At 45.9% G+C, this 19,057-nt stretch overlaps 1 protein-coding gene across 2 annotated transcripts in view; it reads right to left on the reverse strand.

Moving 5' to 3' along the window:
* Window positions 1–2,497: 2,497 nt before the first annotated feature.
* The window catches only part of RCSD1 (RCSD domain containing 1), a 368,022-nt gene continuing 351,462 nt past the window's right edge, over window positions 2,498–19,057 (reverse strand). For both annotated transcript variants that reach the window (XM_075073011.1, XM_032777422.2), the window contains 6 exons: window positions 17,451–17,558; window positions 9,138–9,227; window positions 7,920–7,991; window positions 6,532–6,735; window positions 4,744–5,441; window positions 2,498–3,683 (listed from right to left, as the gene is read on the reverse strand). In XM_075073011.1, the coding sequence (XP_074929112.1) occupies window positions 3,647–3,683; window positions 4,744–5,441; window positions 6,532–6,735; window positions 7,920–7,991; window positions 9,138–9,227; window positions 17,451–17,558 (1,209 nt within the window). In that variant the 3' untranslated portion in view covers window positions 2,498–3,646. The remainder of the gene's footprint in view (window positions 3,684–4,743; window positions 5,442–6,531; window positions 6,736–7,919; window positions 7,992–9,137; window positions 9,228–17,450; window positions 17,559–19,057) is intronic.

Below are 19,057 nucleotides of genomic sequence, written 5' to 3' on the forward strand. Positions count from 1 at the left end.
AGGGGACTCTGGACACTCCCCCCACCCCAAGCGCTGGCTTTGCAGATCCTATTGGCTGCGAACCACCAGACCTTTTAATCAGGCCCTCGAGCTCCCATTGGGGAGCAGGGTCAGGGTCTTGCTGGGAACCACAGCTAATGGGAGCTGCAGGGGTGGCGACCTGCGGACAGGGCAGTGTGCAGAGCCACCTGGCCATACCTCTGCATAGGAGCTGGAGAGGGAACATGCCGCTACTTCTGGGAGTTGCTTAAGATAAGCACCTCCCGGAGCCTGCATCCCTGACCTTCTCCTGCACCCCCAAGCCCCTGGTGCAGTGCTGATCTCCCTCTTGCCCTCTGAAGCACCCTTTTGCCCCCCAAACCCCTCATGCCTAGCCCCGTCCCTGAGCCTGCACCCCCAGTCGGATCCCTCACACTCACCCTGCACCCCAACCCCCTGCCTGGAGCCCCCTCCCACTTCCTGAACTCCTAATTTCTGGCCCCTCCCCAGAGCCCACACCCCCAGCGAGAGCCCTTACCCCCTCATACACCCCGACCTCCAATTTCATGAGCTTTCATGGCCGGCCATACAATTTCCACACCCAGATATGGCCCTCAGGCCAAAAAGTTTGCCCACCCCTGATCTAAGATATCCTCCACGGAGTAAATTGTCTTCACCCACTCAACAAGGCTACACTCCCTCAAGACAATACTGAACAGCTCCCCATCTCTCCTTCTAGGACTCTGTTATCATAGTCTAACAATAGACCTATAGACAGACAACAGAAGAAAAAGCCCCTTTAAGTAGTGTCTGCCGCATGAAAGCAGAGAGTGATGTCATACCTATGTAATGTATGCTACACCACTGTGTGTGTGGAGGGGCAATTTTGTCTGAAGGAAAACCTCTGTTCTTACCATGGAATCTTTAATGGTTGCACAGATAGGATTTATGTTTTTCAGATCTCATCCTGAAGACTTTCACTTAATGAACTTCAAGAGGATGAATAGTTGAGTCAGAGCTATCAGTACTGCAACCTGGCTCCAGGGAGTCCACAAATTTCAAATCTGATGGTTTAACACTACACTATCCCCTAGTTGTAATCCCACCCTTATTCTGTCTGCTGCCACCAGCTCTACCCATCCTGGTTTGGGTTTCTGCAGGTTCCCAAGAAGAAAAACACAGTTATTTTTCTTTTCAACTCCACTGTTTTATTTCCTCTGTTTTCCCACTATATTTTCAAGGTGAGGGAGGACAAATTCCACCCCCTACGCCAGCACACACATTCTCTAAACATGCACACTCATATATACAGTAATGCACAATCACACACGTCCAGATACATCTGCTGAGAAAAAAAATGTTACAGTGATGATTGCAGCCTGGCCTGGGACACAAGCCCAAGCAAAGAGATTAAAATGTATTTTAAAGATGATGACACTTGCTGACATGGCTCAAAGAGGGTGTGGGGGTTGCATATGCTGAGAAACCTCTTTTAGGTACAAATGGCAACACCAATCACTTTTCGCTGGTTTTGAATGAACAATATCTTAGTGCTTTCATCTGGGAGGATGGGAGGCAGGAGACATTAACTAGAACATAAATCCATTTGTCTTTTTGTGAATTTAGTATGGGTAAAAGGTGACAAATAGGATATTATTTATTTGTATAGCTGTAGTGCCTAGGACCAGGTCATGGATTTAGGTTCCCATTGTGCTAGGCTCTGTACAAACACAGAATAGAATGACCCTCTGCCTCATCGATCTCCATCCACAGAGCAGGTGCAGTGCAGGCAGCAGCAGAGCCTGGTTCCATCACTCTCTGCCTTGCCAGTGTGTCTAACCCCTGTCCTGGGGCAACGGCTTCAAAGATGAAAGGGAGTTCAGTCTCCATGGCCCTTTCAGTCTTTGGCCTCTTCATTGATACTGTCGGGTTGGGAGCAGTGTCGGTTGTCAGATAATGTGTTGGTGGTTTTAGTGATGTGGACACCTGTCCATCAGGAATGGGATTGTGATACTCCCCCAAACCCATTTAATGTAGACTAATCAATAGCTAATGCAATCTGGAGGTAAATGCCTCCATAGCCCATCCACAGCTAGTCCTCTGAGCCAGCTAGTCCTTTGAAAGTTTTAACAGAACCCTAAATGCCAGCTCCAAGCACTTGTATGGCCTCATCGCCATGGTATATGAGTAGTTCTCCTGTTATCCAGTCCTTTCAAACACTCCCTCTAAATACTCTAAGGCAGTGGTTTTCAAACCTTTTGTATTGGCGACCCCCTTCACACAGCAAGCTTCTGAGTGGGACCCTCCTTATAAATGAAAAAAACACATGATTTTATATTTAACACTCTTTTAAATGCTGGAGTGGGGTTGGGGATGGGGATGGAGCTGGGCTGGCAGGGCTTGGGCTGTCAACCTTGTGCATGGCTGACAGCTCATGACCCCCTCATAATAACCTCACAACCCTCTGAGGGTGTTACAACCCCCAGTCTGAGAACCCCCACTCTAAGGAGAGAACCCGGCTCTTTAAAATAAATTTTTTATCGGATGATAGTTCACCAGTTCAAATTCAGCCTAGGCCATAGGTGAGCCATGGCCACTGGGAGCTGTGGGCGGCTGTGCAAATGTAAACAAACGGTCTGGTGGCCCACCAGCGGATTATCCTAATGGGCCGCGTGTGACCTGTGGGCCACAGGTTGCCCACCACTGCCATAGTAAGTGAAACTCAATCATACACAGGCTGTTCACTGGCTTACATGAAATGAATAGGCTATTTCAGTCCAGTTTGCAGTAAACAAGTGTCTATACCACAAAAAGTTAGAAGTGGTTCTAACTGGCCACTTGTTGGTAATCTCAGTAGAGTCCAAAGACGACATGACAACTGACTTACGCTTGATCCTTCCAAGTAACAGTTGAATACAGTGGTGGAGTAGTGTGAGGAAAGCTTGCACTATTACTTCAGATGCTGTAAGTGTTCTGTGGATATGGTACTTCAGTTGCTACTTCTCACCATCATGAAAAAAAACAAAAAAATCCTATAGAAAAATAATCTTTAGCTGTTAGGTGTTTCAAATACATGTTTGCCAGCCCAACTCTAGTCCAAGTAGATATTCATCAAAGATGCCGCATAAACCATTTAAAAATGATCTTCTCCAGATTTAGGATTCACATTGTCTGTCATAAAGCACATATGTATATATAGAGAGAGAAAATCATTTTCCCCTACTTCTAAAAACTTCATTTACTTGCATTTGAAAACTGAAAATATTTCAAAGGAAGCTATTTAAAAAGGCACAACTTATATATGTCCAAAACTGATGAATTGCATCAAAGTCCAACATGGGGGAACAAACAAAATTTGGAACTTTGCTGTAATGGTGAACACTGGGCCCAGAAACGGTGGTGTTTGTCATGCCCAAGCTACTGTGCAGCAGATCTCCAGACGTGGCCATGAAGTTGCTCAATATACCCCAAGAAGAGTCAGCCAGTACATCCATTTTGAACCCTGCAGCAAAAAAAAGATGTCTTAATTCCAGGCTCTCTTTCCCACTTCTACAGAATGTTATGGGTAAAAGCAGTGAACATCTTTGATGTTATTAATATTCTGCTGATCTGTTGCAAGGGAGAGTCCTCCAGTAGCTGCACCTTAATTGGACTATTTGGCTTCTCTTCACATTAAAGTCTCCTGTGTCCTGATTGGGTTCATCCTTTTGAGAGAGAACGAATGATAGAAGAGAGAAAGGAAAGTTATAAAAATAAACATATGTTACAATTTTATTTTGATAGGAGTGTCTAGGAAAGTCTGGAATCTGGGTGTCTTTTTGGCCAACTTTTATAATTGGGTTATGGTTTTTCTGCTATAAATTTGAAGGACAGCTGAAGCCAGACCATTCCAGACTGATTTCCTTTGTTCTCACCCGCTAAGCTGGGTCAGTACTTGGATTGAAGACAGGGAATCAATTTTTTTCAGTTTTTAACTTTCCTATGCAAATTCATTTTGGATCTTTTCTCCCTATAACATGCCCTTCAAGACACAGATTTGAGCCCTCCAAACTCAGATAGTTCAGTAAAAAAAAAACAGGACAGATGGAAACTTAAGGGGGAATGCAGAGGGTCCCATGTTGCTGGAGTGACTTTTCATGAATGTAACTCTGCTCTGTAATAGCTAGTGTGCAGGTGGCACCACTGCCCTGTTGGATGGAATGGAGCCTGTTTAGGTGTGCGGGATTATGTTGGCCACCAGTGGTTAAAGGCCAGGTACAATGAGTGTAAGCCCTAATATAGCTAGTAGAAATTCTCCTCTACCTCAAGTGGTAGAGGCCTCTGTTTTCTGAATTAGAAGTAACTAGTTTGTGTGGTTCAGTGGGTGACCACGAAATTGGTATGTGTGCACCACAGTTAGGGCTGACAGTGCTAACAAGAGGTTTGGAAATGTCCCTTTTAATCAGACAGTTTAATCTAATGGTCTCAGGGTGAAAAATGCTTTATGCCATATGTACTTTCAAAATACTGGGCAGCTGAGCAAAGTGTCAAGGGTCAGCATTTCTTTCTCTTCTTTCACCTACATCCCTTTCACTGTCATGCCAGCCTGGGGAGCCAAGCCTTTTAATTGTCTGTATTAGATGCTCTGATATTGATTTGTACTGGGATTTAACAAGCATCAGAGGGAAATGCCTTTTTATTTTTAAGGCAAAACACTTGCGAGAGCCTCTGGTCTTTTATGAGCAATTACCATATTGGCCTATCTCATCTCTGCATCACACTTACTCTGTGCTAGGTTCTTGCATCGGCATCACACTATGATGCTCACTGGCAGTTCCTGTGTCTGCTGCCGGCTGTGGCATCCCCATCTCCAGGGACTTTTCCTGGGTGTCTGATGTTTCCTGTGTGTCTTTGCCCTCACTGTTTTCTTCCTTCTTCACCTCTTCATTTTCTTTGTTCCTTTTTTCCTGTTCAGAGCCATTGCCATCCTCCCTTTCCCCCAGGGTGTTCCCTTCCTTATCCCCTGGGGTGTTCTGGCACAGCTTCTTATCTTTATCTCCCATGGTACTTGGGCATGGCTTCTCCTCTGGGGTGCTCTGGGATGACTTCCTCTCTTCCTCCCCTGGAGTGCTCTCGCACGGCTTCTCTTTATCTCCTGTGCGGCTCTTGCATGGTTTCATTGCCTCAGTTTCTTTTTCTCTCTCCTCTTTGTTTTCTGTCCTGCTGGACCCTCTCCCTGAGGGTGGCTTTTCATTGGATCCTATCTGTTTCTGGATCAGTTTACTGCCTGTTCCACACACAGGTGACTGCGACTCCTCTTTCTGACTCTTAGGCATGAATACCTCATCACCATCCTCTTCCTTGGCCCCATTTTCTTGAGATGATCCAGTCGCCCTTAAATCTTCACCATCTCCGGAGTCGGACTGAGACTTTCGGAATTTCCTGGAGGGGGGTCTGCGCTTCAGTGACCCCCGTGTCCGCACCTGAGAACAGGTAAAGTTGAGATTGAAGAATTTAAATAAACCACACCAGAAAGCTAGGGTGAATGACTTGGATGCTCAGCTGGTGACTCAAGACACCGGTTCTCCTTCTCATTGACACTTTGCCTCCCTCAATAAGTAGTGAGAGATCATTACCCCAGTTTAAACTGTGTCTCTTTCTCGTATTTACATCATCAAATCTGAAAACACTAACTTTGACTACAAGGTCACAAGACTCGATATATAGTTACTTATGAGCGAGGAATTACTTTGGAAACCTCTGCCATTTTATTTTTGGCACTGGGGTGATGGGAAAGGATAAAGGAGTTTCACTTCTCAGTAATCTGAGAACCAATGGTGAAATCAAGCAGTCCAGATTCTCTCCCCGTTGTTGCCTATTCATCTGAGTCCTAATCTGCAGAAGCCTCTGCTACTCTATGTCTTGGGCCTCCCAACTTCTCCAGTTGAAGGCTGTATTGGGAGCTAGCCTGCAAACTAAGAACTGCACATAAATTGCATAAACTGGAGAAGTTACCAGTTGCCGCCTTCTTTAATACAGAGTTGTGGTTTACAGAGACTACAGTTCCCAGGATTCAATACAGCCTGTCCTGCTCAGATCTAGGTTAAGTGTTGTATGATTGGTCTTTCATGGGCTATGCTTCTGTGTTAAAGGAGTGGGCATGGAACACACTGCACAGTTTCAAGGTTTATTTGACTTGCAAGCTGCAGTATTAATACACTAACCCACTGCACTACTAAGTGTTGGTCATTAATTTTGACATCATGTTGTTTGAAAAGCTGTGATCAGTCCAGCTCATGTTGAGTTGAAGCAGGTGAGTCATGCCACTTCATCACCTGATGCCAGCTGGAATCTGATGGACTATGGAACTCTATTTGCAGGCAGGCAAAAGAGGGAGTCCAATGGATCACAGTGAGAGTGAATTTCAAAACAGATGCAGCAATCTCCTAATTTGGCTGCAAACATACCCTGTGAAGACTGAATTGGAAGGTAAGACCTACAGTTGCAGTTCCACTCAAAGCAGTAAACTGGCTTTGGCTTCCTGTGTTGGAGAAGTCCTAGAAGACACTGTACCTTGTTATAAAACTTAAGGTGAGTGCCCTCTGGTGGTTGATCAAAACTGACTGGTGTCTCATCCGATTCACTGGAACGGGACTGGATGCCTGGGCTGCTGGGAGTTGAAGGGGGAGTGCTAAAGGGAGATGGTATGACTTTCAGACCTGGGCTTTTTGGAGATGTTCCTGGCACCAGAGCAGCTGGAGCAAATGCCAGATTGGCCTGCAAAAAAAAATTATTATAGTAAACCTCCCCTCGGATTTAATATAATGATTTTTGGTGTTATTCTACCTGGCACCCAAATTCCCCGTCAGAGGTGAAGTGGACCACATGGGGGAGCCCTTGCCCTTAACACACATGATAGCCTCTCAGCTGAGGAGAGAGAGCTCCTGGTTTTGTGTTTCTCCTGGTGATATTGTCAACAAACAATCCCATGTGGAGAAGTTCTGGATGGACAATTGCCCTTCCCGAACAGCTGGATCTCAGGACCATTCTTGTGTCATATGAAATATTAGAGATTTTCCAGTGTCCCAGCCAAGTGAATATGTCTCCCATAGTTTTGGACAGGAGAGGCTGTGAACAGAGCAGTCAATAATAACAAGGAACTTTAAATCATTCTGTGTTTGTCCAGATAGTACCTGAAGTTTGCAGCTGTGGGCACTCTCAGGCCCTTCAAATGATCACTAAATTTAACAAGAGAATACCATTGAAATAACTGGGTATGCTTTGTGATGGGGTTCCCACTTCTGGAATCCCATTGAACAGTGCTATTAAGTTCAGACAGTTGAGTGTCCTTGAGTTGAGCACGACACTGCTATGACCAGGCTGCTATTATTTCAGCACTGCTAGGAGGAAGCTCACAATACCAGGAGTGCCAACTGGCATTAGCAGGGTACTATGTGAAGAGACTCACATATTGTTAGTTGTCCTAGCTGGCATGAACCAGCCACTGAGAGATACAAGGAACAGTAAATGCTGGATAAGCTGTTGAGTTCCTTGGGAAATATAAAATAAAAGTGAGAAGCTTTTAGGGTATGTCTGCACTTCAGCTGGGAGGGTGCTTTGGGTAGGCAGCTCTGCTTGACCTAGTGACTAAAAATAGCAGCATGGTCACGCTGGCATGGGAGGTGGCTTGGGCTAGCTGCCCAAATACTATCCCACCCAATCCCCTGGGTGCATATTCGGTGGCTAGCTCAAGCTGCAGCCTGTGCCACTGTGGCCACACTGCTATTTTTAGCTTTTTAGCTCAAGCAGAGCTAGTACTTGTCTTTCTACCCACACTGGTACCTTCTCAGCTGCTGTGTAGACATATCCTCAGGGGTACAAATATAGGAGCCATGTTAAAGGCTTATCAATTTAATTCCCTGAGAGTTACAACAGCCATGTTGACAGCATCCAGCACCTACCTGCAGTTTTTCAATCAGGGGAGAGCTTTTCACCTTGACCCTGGGAAGGGGACAAGCATTTGGAGATGGCTTCTGTAAATAAACAGGAAAAGACCAAAATAAACTAGATGAAGAAAGGAAAAGTTCTGAAGCCCGAACCGGTCCAGATTGATCCTGAGAAGTGAAAGATGGAAGAAGAGGAAGGAAAGTGAATAATGTGTCGCTGAAGCCTATGGAGGGATCTTTACAAAGGAGTCTGTTCTTCCCTTTCCAATTACTCCCACCTCATCTGCTGTCCAGCCATTAAGTCTATGATAAAGAGGAATTAGATCACACAGGACTGAGGAAGGGGAGAGCACTGTACAGAGTAATATCACTCTGCTCTGAGGAAGATTATCAAAAGAAGGTAGCCAAGCCCTCTACGTTATCCTCCCTTTCCCCTCCCACCACTCAAAGTGTGCCCTCTTTTGAGAGAAAATCGGATTCTGTCCTTTCTGATTAGTATACCCATATTAGGGATTGTGTAATGGTTAGTCCCAAAAGACATGGGTCAGTCCTTCAGGGTGCTAGTCTTGGCTGTGCCACTGCATGGCCTTGGGGAAGATATTTAACCTCTTTGTGGTACAGTTTCCTCATCAGTAAAATGGAGATAAAACTGACCTGCCTCTCAGAGGGTTGCAAGGCTTTAATGTTTGTAAAGTGTTTTATGAACTATTCCTCTAGCGTATCTGAAGAGAAATGTTTGGCCCTGGATGAATTACACACTCATTCACCCTTTCAACCTGTGAATCTAGAAGGAGGGAAGACTCCAAGAGCAAATTATTACTTAATATTTATGTTGCAGTAGAGCCTAAAGGCCACAACTAGGTTGTATTACATTTTGGTGTATAAACAACATATGACAGTCCCTTCCCTAAAGAGCTTAAGATGTGAGGATGGAGCTGGTATGGGAGAATCAGGTGGATCCTACGGAGATGTGGTGCCACGGAGGGAGAAACTCACAAGCAGAACTGGAACACGTACGTGTGTCTGCAATAGTAAGGAGACAGCAAGGAGCAGAGTATGTGTGGGGTATTGCTGTGGATGGATAGTGGAAGTGTTCTCTGCTTTAGAGCTTATGGTTTATGTTTCACTATTGGTGATCCCTCTGGTAAACCCACATTCACATGCCTTTTAGGGAATCAGAGAGAATAAAACCCAGCAAAAAGAAAACTCTTTCCTTATTGCATTGGTACTCACCTGCTCCCCATTGTGGCCCAGCTCCACCTTTTGGGTGTGTAGGGGAAGGGAGCATGGTGGTTTCCTCCGGGTTGGTTTATTGGCTGGTACCTGAAGATAAAGACAGCCATTGAGTGACAAAAGAAAAGGAAGGAGGTTACATTCAAGCACCAGAAGGCAGCCTCTAGTGTTGTGTGTCTGTAAGAGGTCCAAGAGAACGCAGGGGTGGGTGCAGCTGTCTCCAAGAGCAGCCGCATAGAATATCAGGGTTGGAAGGGACCTCAGGAGGTCATCTAGTCCGAACCCCGGCTCAAAGCAGGACCAATTCCCAACTAAATCATCCCAGCCAGGGCTTTGTCAAGCCTGACCTGAAAAACCTCTAAAGAAGGAGATTCCACTACCTTCCTAGGTAACCCATTTCATTGCTTCACCACTCTCTGAATGAAAAAGTTTTTCCTAATATCTAACTTAAACCTCCCCCACTGCAACTTGAGACCATTACTCCTTGTTCTGTCATCTGGTACCATTGAGAATAGTCTAGATCCAACTTTTTTGGAATCCCCTTTCAGGTAGTTGAAAGCAGCTATCAAATCCCCCCCCTATTCTTCCCTTCTGCAGACTAAATAATCCCAGTTCCCTCAGCCTCTTCTCATAAATCATGTGCTCCAGCCCCCAAATCATTTTTGTTGCTCTCCGCTGGACTCTTTCCAATTTTTCCACATCCTTCTTGTAGTGTGGGTCCCAAAACTGGACACAGTACTCCAGATGAGGCCTCACCAATGCCGAATAGAGGGGAATGATAACGTCCTTGACTGCTGGGCAAATAGCTCCTACATATACGCCCAAAATGCCGTTACCTTCTTCGCAACAAGGCACGACATGTTTGACCTCATACTCCACTTCTCGTCCACTCTAACCCCTTAGGTCCTTTCTGCAGAACTGCTGCCTAGCCACTCGGTCCCAGTCTGAGCAGTGCATGGGATTCTTCCATCCTAATGCAAGACTCTGGCACTTGCCTTGTTGAACCTCATCAGATTTTTTGGCCCATAGCCTCTACTTTGTCTAGGTCCTCTGTATTCAGTGATTTACCTACAACCCCCCCTGATATTTCCCCAACATCGCCCGCCACCCCTAGTTTTGTGAACTAGTTACACGCCAAACCTGGTGGCTGAACTTGCGACTTTGTCCTCACCCACAACGTTTTCACATTGGGACAATATATACCTTCACGTCAGTGCACTGCTATGGGTACCCGTTGCCCCAATAGTACGCCAGCCATTTATGGCTGATTTTAGAACAACGCTTTCTAAGCTGTCAATCCTAACACCCTACTTGCGCTACATTGATGGATCTTCATTCATGTGGACCATCTGGAAAGAAGCCTTGAGGAAGTTCCACCATGATCTTTCAACAATTTCGCATCTCATCATCACCCAGCTAGACCAGGGGTCCGGCAACCTTTCAGAAGTGTATGTGCGAATCGTTCATTTATTCACTCTAATTTAAGGTTTGCATGCCAGTAATAAATTTTCAACATTTTAGGAAGGTCTCTTTCTATTATCTTTAATATATAACAAACATTGTTATATGTAAAGTAATAAGGTTTTAAAAATGCTTAAGAAGCTTCATTTAAAATTAAATTAAAATGCAAAGAGCCCCTTGCCTGGTGGCCAGGACTGGGCAGTATGAGTGCCACTGAAAATCAGCTCACGTGCCACCTTCGGCACCTGTGCCATAGGTTGCCTACCTCTGGCCTAGACCAATCCACACAAGCGGTCCATTTCCTTGACACTAACTGTGGTAATAAGCAATGGTCACATAAACACCACCCTATACTGGAACCTATGACTGCTACACTTACCTACATGCCTCCAGCTTCCATCCAGGACACATCACACGATCCATTGTCTACAGCAAGCTCTAAGATAAGAACTGCATTTGCTCCCAATCCTCAGACAGAGACAAGCACCTACAAGATCTTCTATCAAGCATTCTTAAAATACAATACCCACCTGCTGAAGTGAAAAAACAGATTGACAGAGCCAGAAGTCACCTACAAAGACAGCCACACAGAAAATACAGAATGCACTAGCCGTTACCTTCAGCCCCCAACTAAAACCTCTCCAGCGCATCATCAAAGATCTAGAACCTATCTTGAAAGATGATCCCTCACTCTCCCAGATCTTGGGAGACAAGCCTATCTTCTTACAGACAGCATACAGATAGCCCCCCAACTGAAGCAAATCACACCAGCACCACACACCACAGAACAAAAACACTAACCCAGAACTATCTTACAACAAAGCCCGATGCCAACTCTGTCCAATATTATTCAAGTGACATCATAATAGACCTAATCACATCAAACCACGCCATCTAGGGCTCGTCACCTGCACATCTATCAATGTGATATATGCCTCATGAGCCAGCAATGCCCCTCTGCCATGTACATTGGCCAAACTGGCCAGTCTCTATGCAAAAGAATAAATGGACACAAATCTGACATCAGGAATCATAACATTCAAAAACCAGTAGGAGAACACTTCAACCTCTCCGGCCATTCAGTAACAGATTTAAAGATGGCAATTTTGCAACAGAAAAGCTTCAGAAACAGACTCCAACTAGAAACTGCTGAACCTGAATTAATATGCAAACTGGATACAATCTATTTAGGCTTAAATAGACACTGGAAATGGCTGAGCCATTACACACATTGAATCTATTTCCCCATGTTAAGTATCCTCACACCTTCTTGTCAAACTGTCTTAAATGGGCTATCTTGATTATCACTACAAAAGTTTTTTTCTCCTGCTGACAACAGCGTATCTTAATTAGCCTCTTAGAGTTGGTTGAGCAACTCCCACCTTTTCACGTTCTCTGTATGTATATATATCTCCTCACTAAAAATTCCATTCTATGCATCCGATTAAGTGAACCCACAAAAGCTTATGCTCAAATACATGTGTTAGTCTCTAAGGTGCCACAAGTACTCCTGTTCTTTTTGCGGATACAGACTAACACGGCTGCTACTCTGAAACATGCCAATTTAGTGACTTTTTGGAAATTTGAATTGAAATTGAAACATTAATACGCACATTAAAAGCATATACAGTGTATGATAAAATATGTGTAACTGAAAGTATAATAGATTTGAAAGGTATGAACATAGACTAGCTTCCTTATACAGCTGTTGTTTTTTAAGACAATGTCAGTGCAGTCATTTCGGTGATGTTGGCCAATCTAATAATTTCAAATGATGATTTGTAAGCAAAGTCTAAATGAGCTCTCCCTGACAACTAATGATGAGCTGAGGGTTGTGGGGAAAGGCTTCAGGACCAGATTCTATTTACATTTACACCTAATCTGTCTAGGTATCCAGCAAACAGAGCTGTGTTGCCCAAGTGATAGATTTTGACTGGGGTTGGGTTACAAGTCACTTGAATGTGGAGGGTAGGGGCAGGACCGGCGCTAGGGTTTTGAGTGCCCTAGGCGGACGGCAATTTCGCCGCCCCGCGCGCTGGTCCTGCGGCTCTGGTGGAGCTGCCGCAATGGTGCCCGCGGAGGGTCCGGTGTGCCTGCGGGCGGTCCACTGGAGCTGCGTGAGCAGCCGACCGTCTGCAGGTACGACTGCGGCAGTTCCATCTGAGCCGCGGACCAGCGGACCGCCCGCAGGCACCACTGCGGCAGCTCCACGGGAGCTGCCTGCCGCCCCCTCCGCCCCTGACCCAGGGGACACCCTGAGCTGCCGGCTGCCGCGGTGGTGCCCTGACCCAGTGTGCTCTGTGATGCAATATTTGGTGACTTTTGTCATAATTTTTACCCACTTAATGTCCAGGGATCTGGGAAGTTACAAACATCAGATTGTGGCAACTTCATCTTTGAAGAGTTGGCCACTGTAGAGAATTTGTCTGGTGCGACAAACTCGGGCACCATGGCTTTATGAGGTTTACACTGTTAACTGGTGATGTGTCAGCAGATTGCAATGCAATATAATTATGTGAAGCAATGTAATCAAGTTGTGACCGTGTCCTCCCATAACAACGTAATATCGTCCTTACACATCACAATTCTGGCATGCAGTATCATCCTATTCTGTTGAAATATCATCATATCACAACATTATGATACCACATTGCAAGGCAGTGACATTTTGTGAGCACCCATTAATGTCCTATATATGCTAAGTTTGCAGGACATAGCTCACGATGTTGACATCAGGATGACCACAGAAATAGTGAGGTCAGGCAACCATGATTATTACATCACCCCCCCAGGATTGTAATACGCTGAAATGATTTTTGTTTTTAACGTGTGTTTGTGATGGTAGTAGGGGACTCTCTCTGTCACAGAAAGTGGATCAGCAGCCATGAGTCCTTTGACTTTCCCTGCTTCCTCAGAGGATTAAAGCCATTTGGGGCCTAGACTCATCTTAGTTTTGGGCAACCTTTGCTGCTTAAGTTCTTTCTACCACCTCTAACCAGGTTTCCTAGACTTCTCTTCCAGTCCCCCTTACCAAGAGAGGTTTTTCCTTCCTGCTCCCCAGCAGACTCTGTTTCTCACTGATTCATTGGTGCATCTAAGCCTCAGTGAAGCAGGCCTGGATAACAAGGATTCAGTTATTCTACCTTAATCTGCTCTATGCCTTGTAGAAGAGGAAGGAAAGACAAGGCTGCTCTGACTGAGGGTACATCTACACTATGGGATTATTCCGATTTTACATAAACTGGTTTTATAAAACAGATTGTATAAAGTCGAGTGCACGTGGCCACACTAAGCACATTAATTCGGCGGTGTGCGGCCATGGTCCGAGCCTAGCGTCGATTTCCGGAGCATTGCACTGTGGGTAGCTATTCCGTAGCTATCCCATAGTTCCCGCAGTCTCCCCCACCCCTTAGAATTCTGGGTTGAGAGCCCAGTGGCTGATGGGGCAAAAATCATAGTCGCGGGTGGTTCTGGGTAAATGTTGTCCATCATTCCTTCTTCCGGGAAAGCAACGGCAGACAATCATTTCGCGCCCTTTTCCCCTGGATTGCCCTGGCAGACGCCATAGCACGGCAACCATGAGAGACGAATATCATCCCGCATAACAGCGATGTTTTTTTTTTTTTACATCGATCACCGTCTTGTACTGGATGCCGCGGACAGAGGCGATACTCCAGCGCTACACCAGCAGCATTCATTTGCTTTTGCAATGATAGCAGAGACGGATTATCAGTCCGTTCTGTACCTGTCTGCTGCCAGGCGTAAATTGGCAATGAGATGACAGTTATCTGTCCTTCTGTACTGTCTGTTTGCTATCATGGGTGCTCCCTTTGGCTGAGATTCGGGCCGGGGGCGCAAAGGCAAAACTGGGAATAACTCCTCAAGTCAATCCCTCCTTTATGGTTTCTAAAAATAGAGTCAGTCCTGCCTAGGAATATGGGCAAGTGTACTAGAGAACCAGTGTATCAGAGAGCAACAGCTGCTCCGTGTCAGATCCCGCAGAATGATGAGCTGCATGCCATTCACGGGGGTGCCCCTGCAACAACCCACCCGTTGCTTCCTCCTCCCCAACCTTCGCTGGGCTACCGTGGCAGTGTCCCCCCATTTGTGTCATGAAGTTATAAAAAAATGCAGAATAAGAAACAGTGACTTGTTAGTGAGATAAAATGAGGAGGGGAGGCAGCCTCCCGTGCTATGATAGTCCAGGCAGTACAGAATCTTTTCTTTACACATGAAAGGGAGGGGCTGATGGAGCTCTAGCCCCAGTTGCTATGATGAGAGACGGTTACCAGCCGTTCTGTACCATCTACTGGGAATGACCGGGAATCATTCCTATTTTTACCCAGGTGCCCCCGGCCAGCCTCACCTGAAGCCAGCCAGGACGCCACTCACGGGCCTGGTCGACAAGGACGGACCCCCTAGCAGACTCCTACTCACGTCCCCCATCTGCTTCCACAGGGAGAGGAGAGGAGTGGATACTGCTCTATCACTGCTCGCAGCATCGTTGTCTACCAGCAGCATTAGGAGAACACAGGTGACATTGAAAGAGTCAAGAAACGATTTCTTTCCCCCTTTCTTTCACGTCTATTTGGGGGAGGGAGTAATTGTCGAGCTTATACCCTGAACCACGCTGACAATGTGTTTGAACTTACAGGCATTGTGGGAGCTCAGCAAGAATGCAAATATTTTTCAGAGACTGCTGTGGACTGTGGATAGCTGGAGTCCTCAGTACCCCCTCCCTCCCTCCATAGCGTCCATTTGATTCTTTGGCTTTCCATTACGCTTGTCACGCAGCACTGTGTGTAGCCTGGAATTTTTTTTCAAATCGCTTTGGTATTTCGTATTCTTCTGTAACAGAGGCTCTGAATTAGAAAGATTTGTCCTCCCGATACAGCGATCAGATCCAGTATCTCCCATACGGTCCATGATGAGCGGCTTTTTGGATTTGTGACGGCATCGCCACCCATGCTGATCAGAGCACTCCACTCGGTGGGGCAAAAACAGGAAATGAAATTCAAAAGTTCACGGGGCTTTTCCCTGTTTACCTGCGCCACTGCATCTGAGTTCAATTGCTGTCCAGTAGTCACAGTGGGTGCATTGTGGTGGATACCGCCCGGAGGCCAATATCGCTTCATTTGCGGCCATACATAACCCGTATTTCTCTCTCTCATTGGGGAGAAGTACAGAAACCGATTTAAAGAGCCCTTTATATCGATATAAAGGGCCTCGTCGTGTGGACGGGTACAGCATTAAATCGGTTTAACGCTGCTAAAATCGGTTTAAACACGTACTGTAGACCAGGCCTGAGATGCTTTCTGGTGATAAATGACAGCACATTGGGGCTAGTCAAATGTCCAGTGTCCTCAATTACATTGAGTCAGTCCAGCTCCTAGCAGGACATGAATCCTGTCCAATGTGATATTTCAATGACCTGCAAGACTGCACCAGTTTTCATGCAGTGCCAATCTATGCTGTCTAACCCATCAATAAACCATTGCTTGAACTCTAATGGGGCCTATTTGTTTCTCCTGAGTTCAGCCATACTGTAACCCACGTAAATGATATTAAAACTGCATAATCTTTGTGATAGCTGGATCAACTATCTGCAGCCAAACAGAAGACTATCTTCATTTGTTTAAATCCCACTGAATGTCAACTTCTTGCTTTTAGGGGAGGAGGGGAATCCTAATAGCATATGTGTGGTCCTCACTGGAGACGTTTGTGAGATGCATGCCTTGCATATAATAGTTTTGTTTGTTTTTATCCAACAGTTACTGGGTTAATTAGGTCTCAGTGTCTATACACACAGGCTAAATTGGAGTTTATATGTCTGCTGTGCTGTGACTGGATAGAGGTGCTTAGGATCAAATAAAGAGGGACAAAACTTGTTCACTATTTCTGAGCCTTGGACAGCTGATCAGAGCTTTACAGAAGATTGCTAAGATACTATCACCATTATTAATGATCAGGGCCGGCTCCAGGCCACAGCGCGCCAAGCGCGTGCTTGGGGCGGCACGCTGCGGGGGGCGCTCTGCCAGTTGCCGGGAGGGCGGCAGGCGGCTCCAATGGACCTCCCGCAGGCGTGCCTGCGGAGGGTCCGCTGGTCCCGCGGCTCCAGTGGAGCATCCACAGGCATGCCTGCAGGAGGTCCACCGGAGCTGCAGGGGGCAGAACCCCTGCAGGGAAGCCTGCGGGAGGTCCACTGGAGCCGCGGGACCAGCGAGCGGCAGAGCACCCCCCCCAGCGTGCCGCCGTGCTTGGGGTGGCGAAATGGCTAGAGCTGGCCCTGTTAATGATGGTTATTATTATTGCTGGAGAGCTGCTAGTGAGATGCATACTGGCTTCTAAGCTGCTTAGTTTGCTGTTCAGCCTCTCACTATTTGGAGTCTCATTTCTGTTTCATAAATATCAAACATTTGATTAAGAAAAACTAGTTGGGTGCTTTCTAATTAATCAGTAGCCAAAAAGGCCCAGTGCTGAGCTGTACATGTGCACCTTGCTTTGATGCCAACTACCACTGGGGAACTCAAGGATGTCTTAGCAGGCTTTTCAGTGTCCCCAAAGCACAAACATCCTGCCACTGGCTAACAACAAACTTTTAGTGGGCAGCTGGAATAGGTATGCAAGAATGTCTACATGTAAATTAGGAATGTATAGAGTATACTGTGCATGAGATTGTTGTGTGTTATACCACGGTTTGTGAAGCACTGTGGGATCATTCAGGATAAAAGTTGCTATCCAAAATCAAGCCATTATTTTAATGCTTGGATCACCCAGTCTCCCCACCTTCATTGGCCAGGGATGAGTCTCCCATTTCCCACTTTTGTTATCTGTGGCTGAATTGTTCCTTACCTCTTTTCCAGAAATGGTGGCTGCTTGCTCCTTGAACTTTCCTGCCAGCTGAGCCACAGATAAGGATGCTGACTTCTCCACCTCTGGCTTGGTCTCTGCTGGTCTGCCCTGACAAATCAGAAACAAGATAATATGTGCCCATGTCTCACAGATATGGAAAGTTGGAAGGTTGAGATGCAGACAGGTTATTTATTACTGAGTTCAAGAGTAACTGAAGGCTCAGAGCACTGCTGCCAGATGTCAGGTACCTGGTCTGGGAAGAAACCATCCCTGAAAATAGGATTGATTAGTATCTTAAGTATCCAACGTTATTAGTAAGGTCTGAATGGTTCAGGGATTTGATAGTGTAACAGAGAACCTTTCATCTCTAACCAAAGACCCTGTCTCCAGTTCTCCACTTCAGTGGAAAGAAATTAAATGAGATATTTCTACCCACATCATCCCTGTCACCATCTGTCTCCAGCAGCGAGTAGAACTTGCTGATAGCAGACATCTTCTCCAATGACTTTTCTGTGGTGCAACGGTGATGGGGAAATCTGGTTGTGAGAGGCCTTCCCTTTCCAATGACTCTTCTGCAAGGAGCCTGGGCTTTGAGAAGCCCTCCCTCACAAAGCCTCTGTTCTGCTTGAGGAATGGGTAAGTGTGACTGGGTGTTACTCTCTATCCTTTCCCAGTATTTCACCTCTGCAAAGAGATATCAGGCCGTAGGAGCTTAGGTAAAGATGCTCCCACCCATTCTGTTATTCTACCCACCCCAGGCAATGTTCCCTCTGCCACAACTTGATGGCCCACGTCACCTCATATATTGTTGTCTTCTTTGTTATTTTTATTGTGACATAGGTGAAAAGCCTTGAAATAAGGTGTCCATGGAAACCAAACCTGCTGAGCGCCATTGGTTAGCATCCATACAAAAAAACAAATTGGGGAAATTGTGAATACTGAACTGACTAGCTTATCTTGAGCCTTTTCTTCAGAACCTCATAAAATCCAGACAACATTAAGTTTTCCAGGCTGCAGCCCTCTCATTAGAGAACTTCATACTTCTGCATCCCTGCAGCACCAGTGTTAGTGTTTGACCTGTACCACTTTCTTCCCCACACTTCTATTGCTTAGTCTGAAAAGTCCCACCAGAAGCTGATTCTAGGCCAACACACATTTTCCACAACAGCAGGAACCTACAAGATTCTTCCCTTCTCGCTTGACTCCATTTGGAAGGAATTGTGGGTTAAGACAGTGGAACTGCGCCTTTGGCTTAGCTAGTAGGCAGAGGGTGCTCTCAGTATGCCAAGGCAGCCCAAAGATGGGACTTTGGCCTTTGTAATACAGCTGGGCATGCTGAAAGAAAGAGCAGTGGAAACTTAAATGGTCCTTAGATAGCTATTTCCTAGAGAGAAAGTGAATCGGTGGGGTTATACTGAGAATTAGCCTGAGTCTCACTTCAGTTTTGGATCAAGTTCTTGCCTGAAACTTTGAGGTGCAGCTCAGTGTGGTTAATGACCACCCTACTTTTTCTCATCAGTAACATGGAGATAAAACTGACCTGCCTCACAGAGGGTTGCAAGGCTTTAATGTTTGTAAAGTGCTTTATGAACTACTTTAGGACTTGT

Source organism: Chelonoidis abingdonii, chromosome 1, assembly GCF_003597395.2.
Source record: "Chelonoidis abingdonii isolate Lonesome George chromosome 1, CheloAbing_2.0, whole genome shotgun sequence".
In the NCBI taxonomy this organism is placed as follows: Eukaryota; Metazoa; Chordata; order Testudines; family Testudinidae; genus Chelonoidis; species Chelonoidis abingdonii.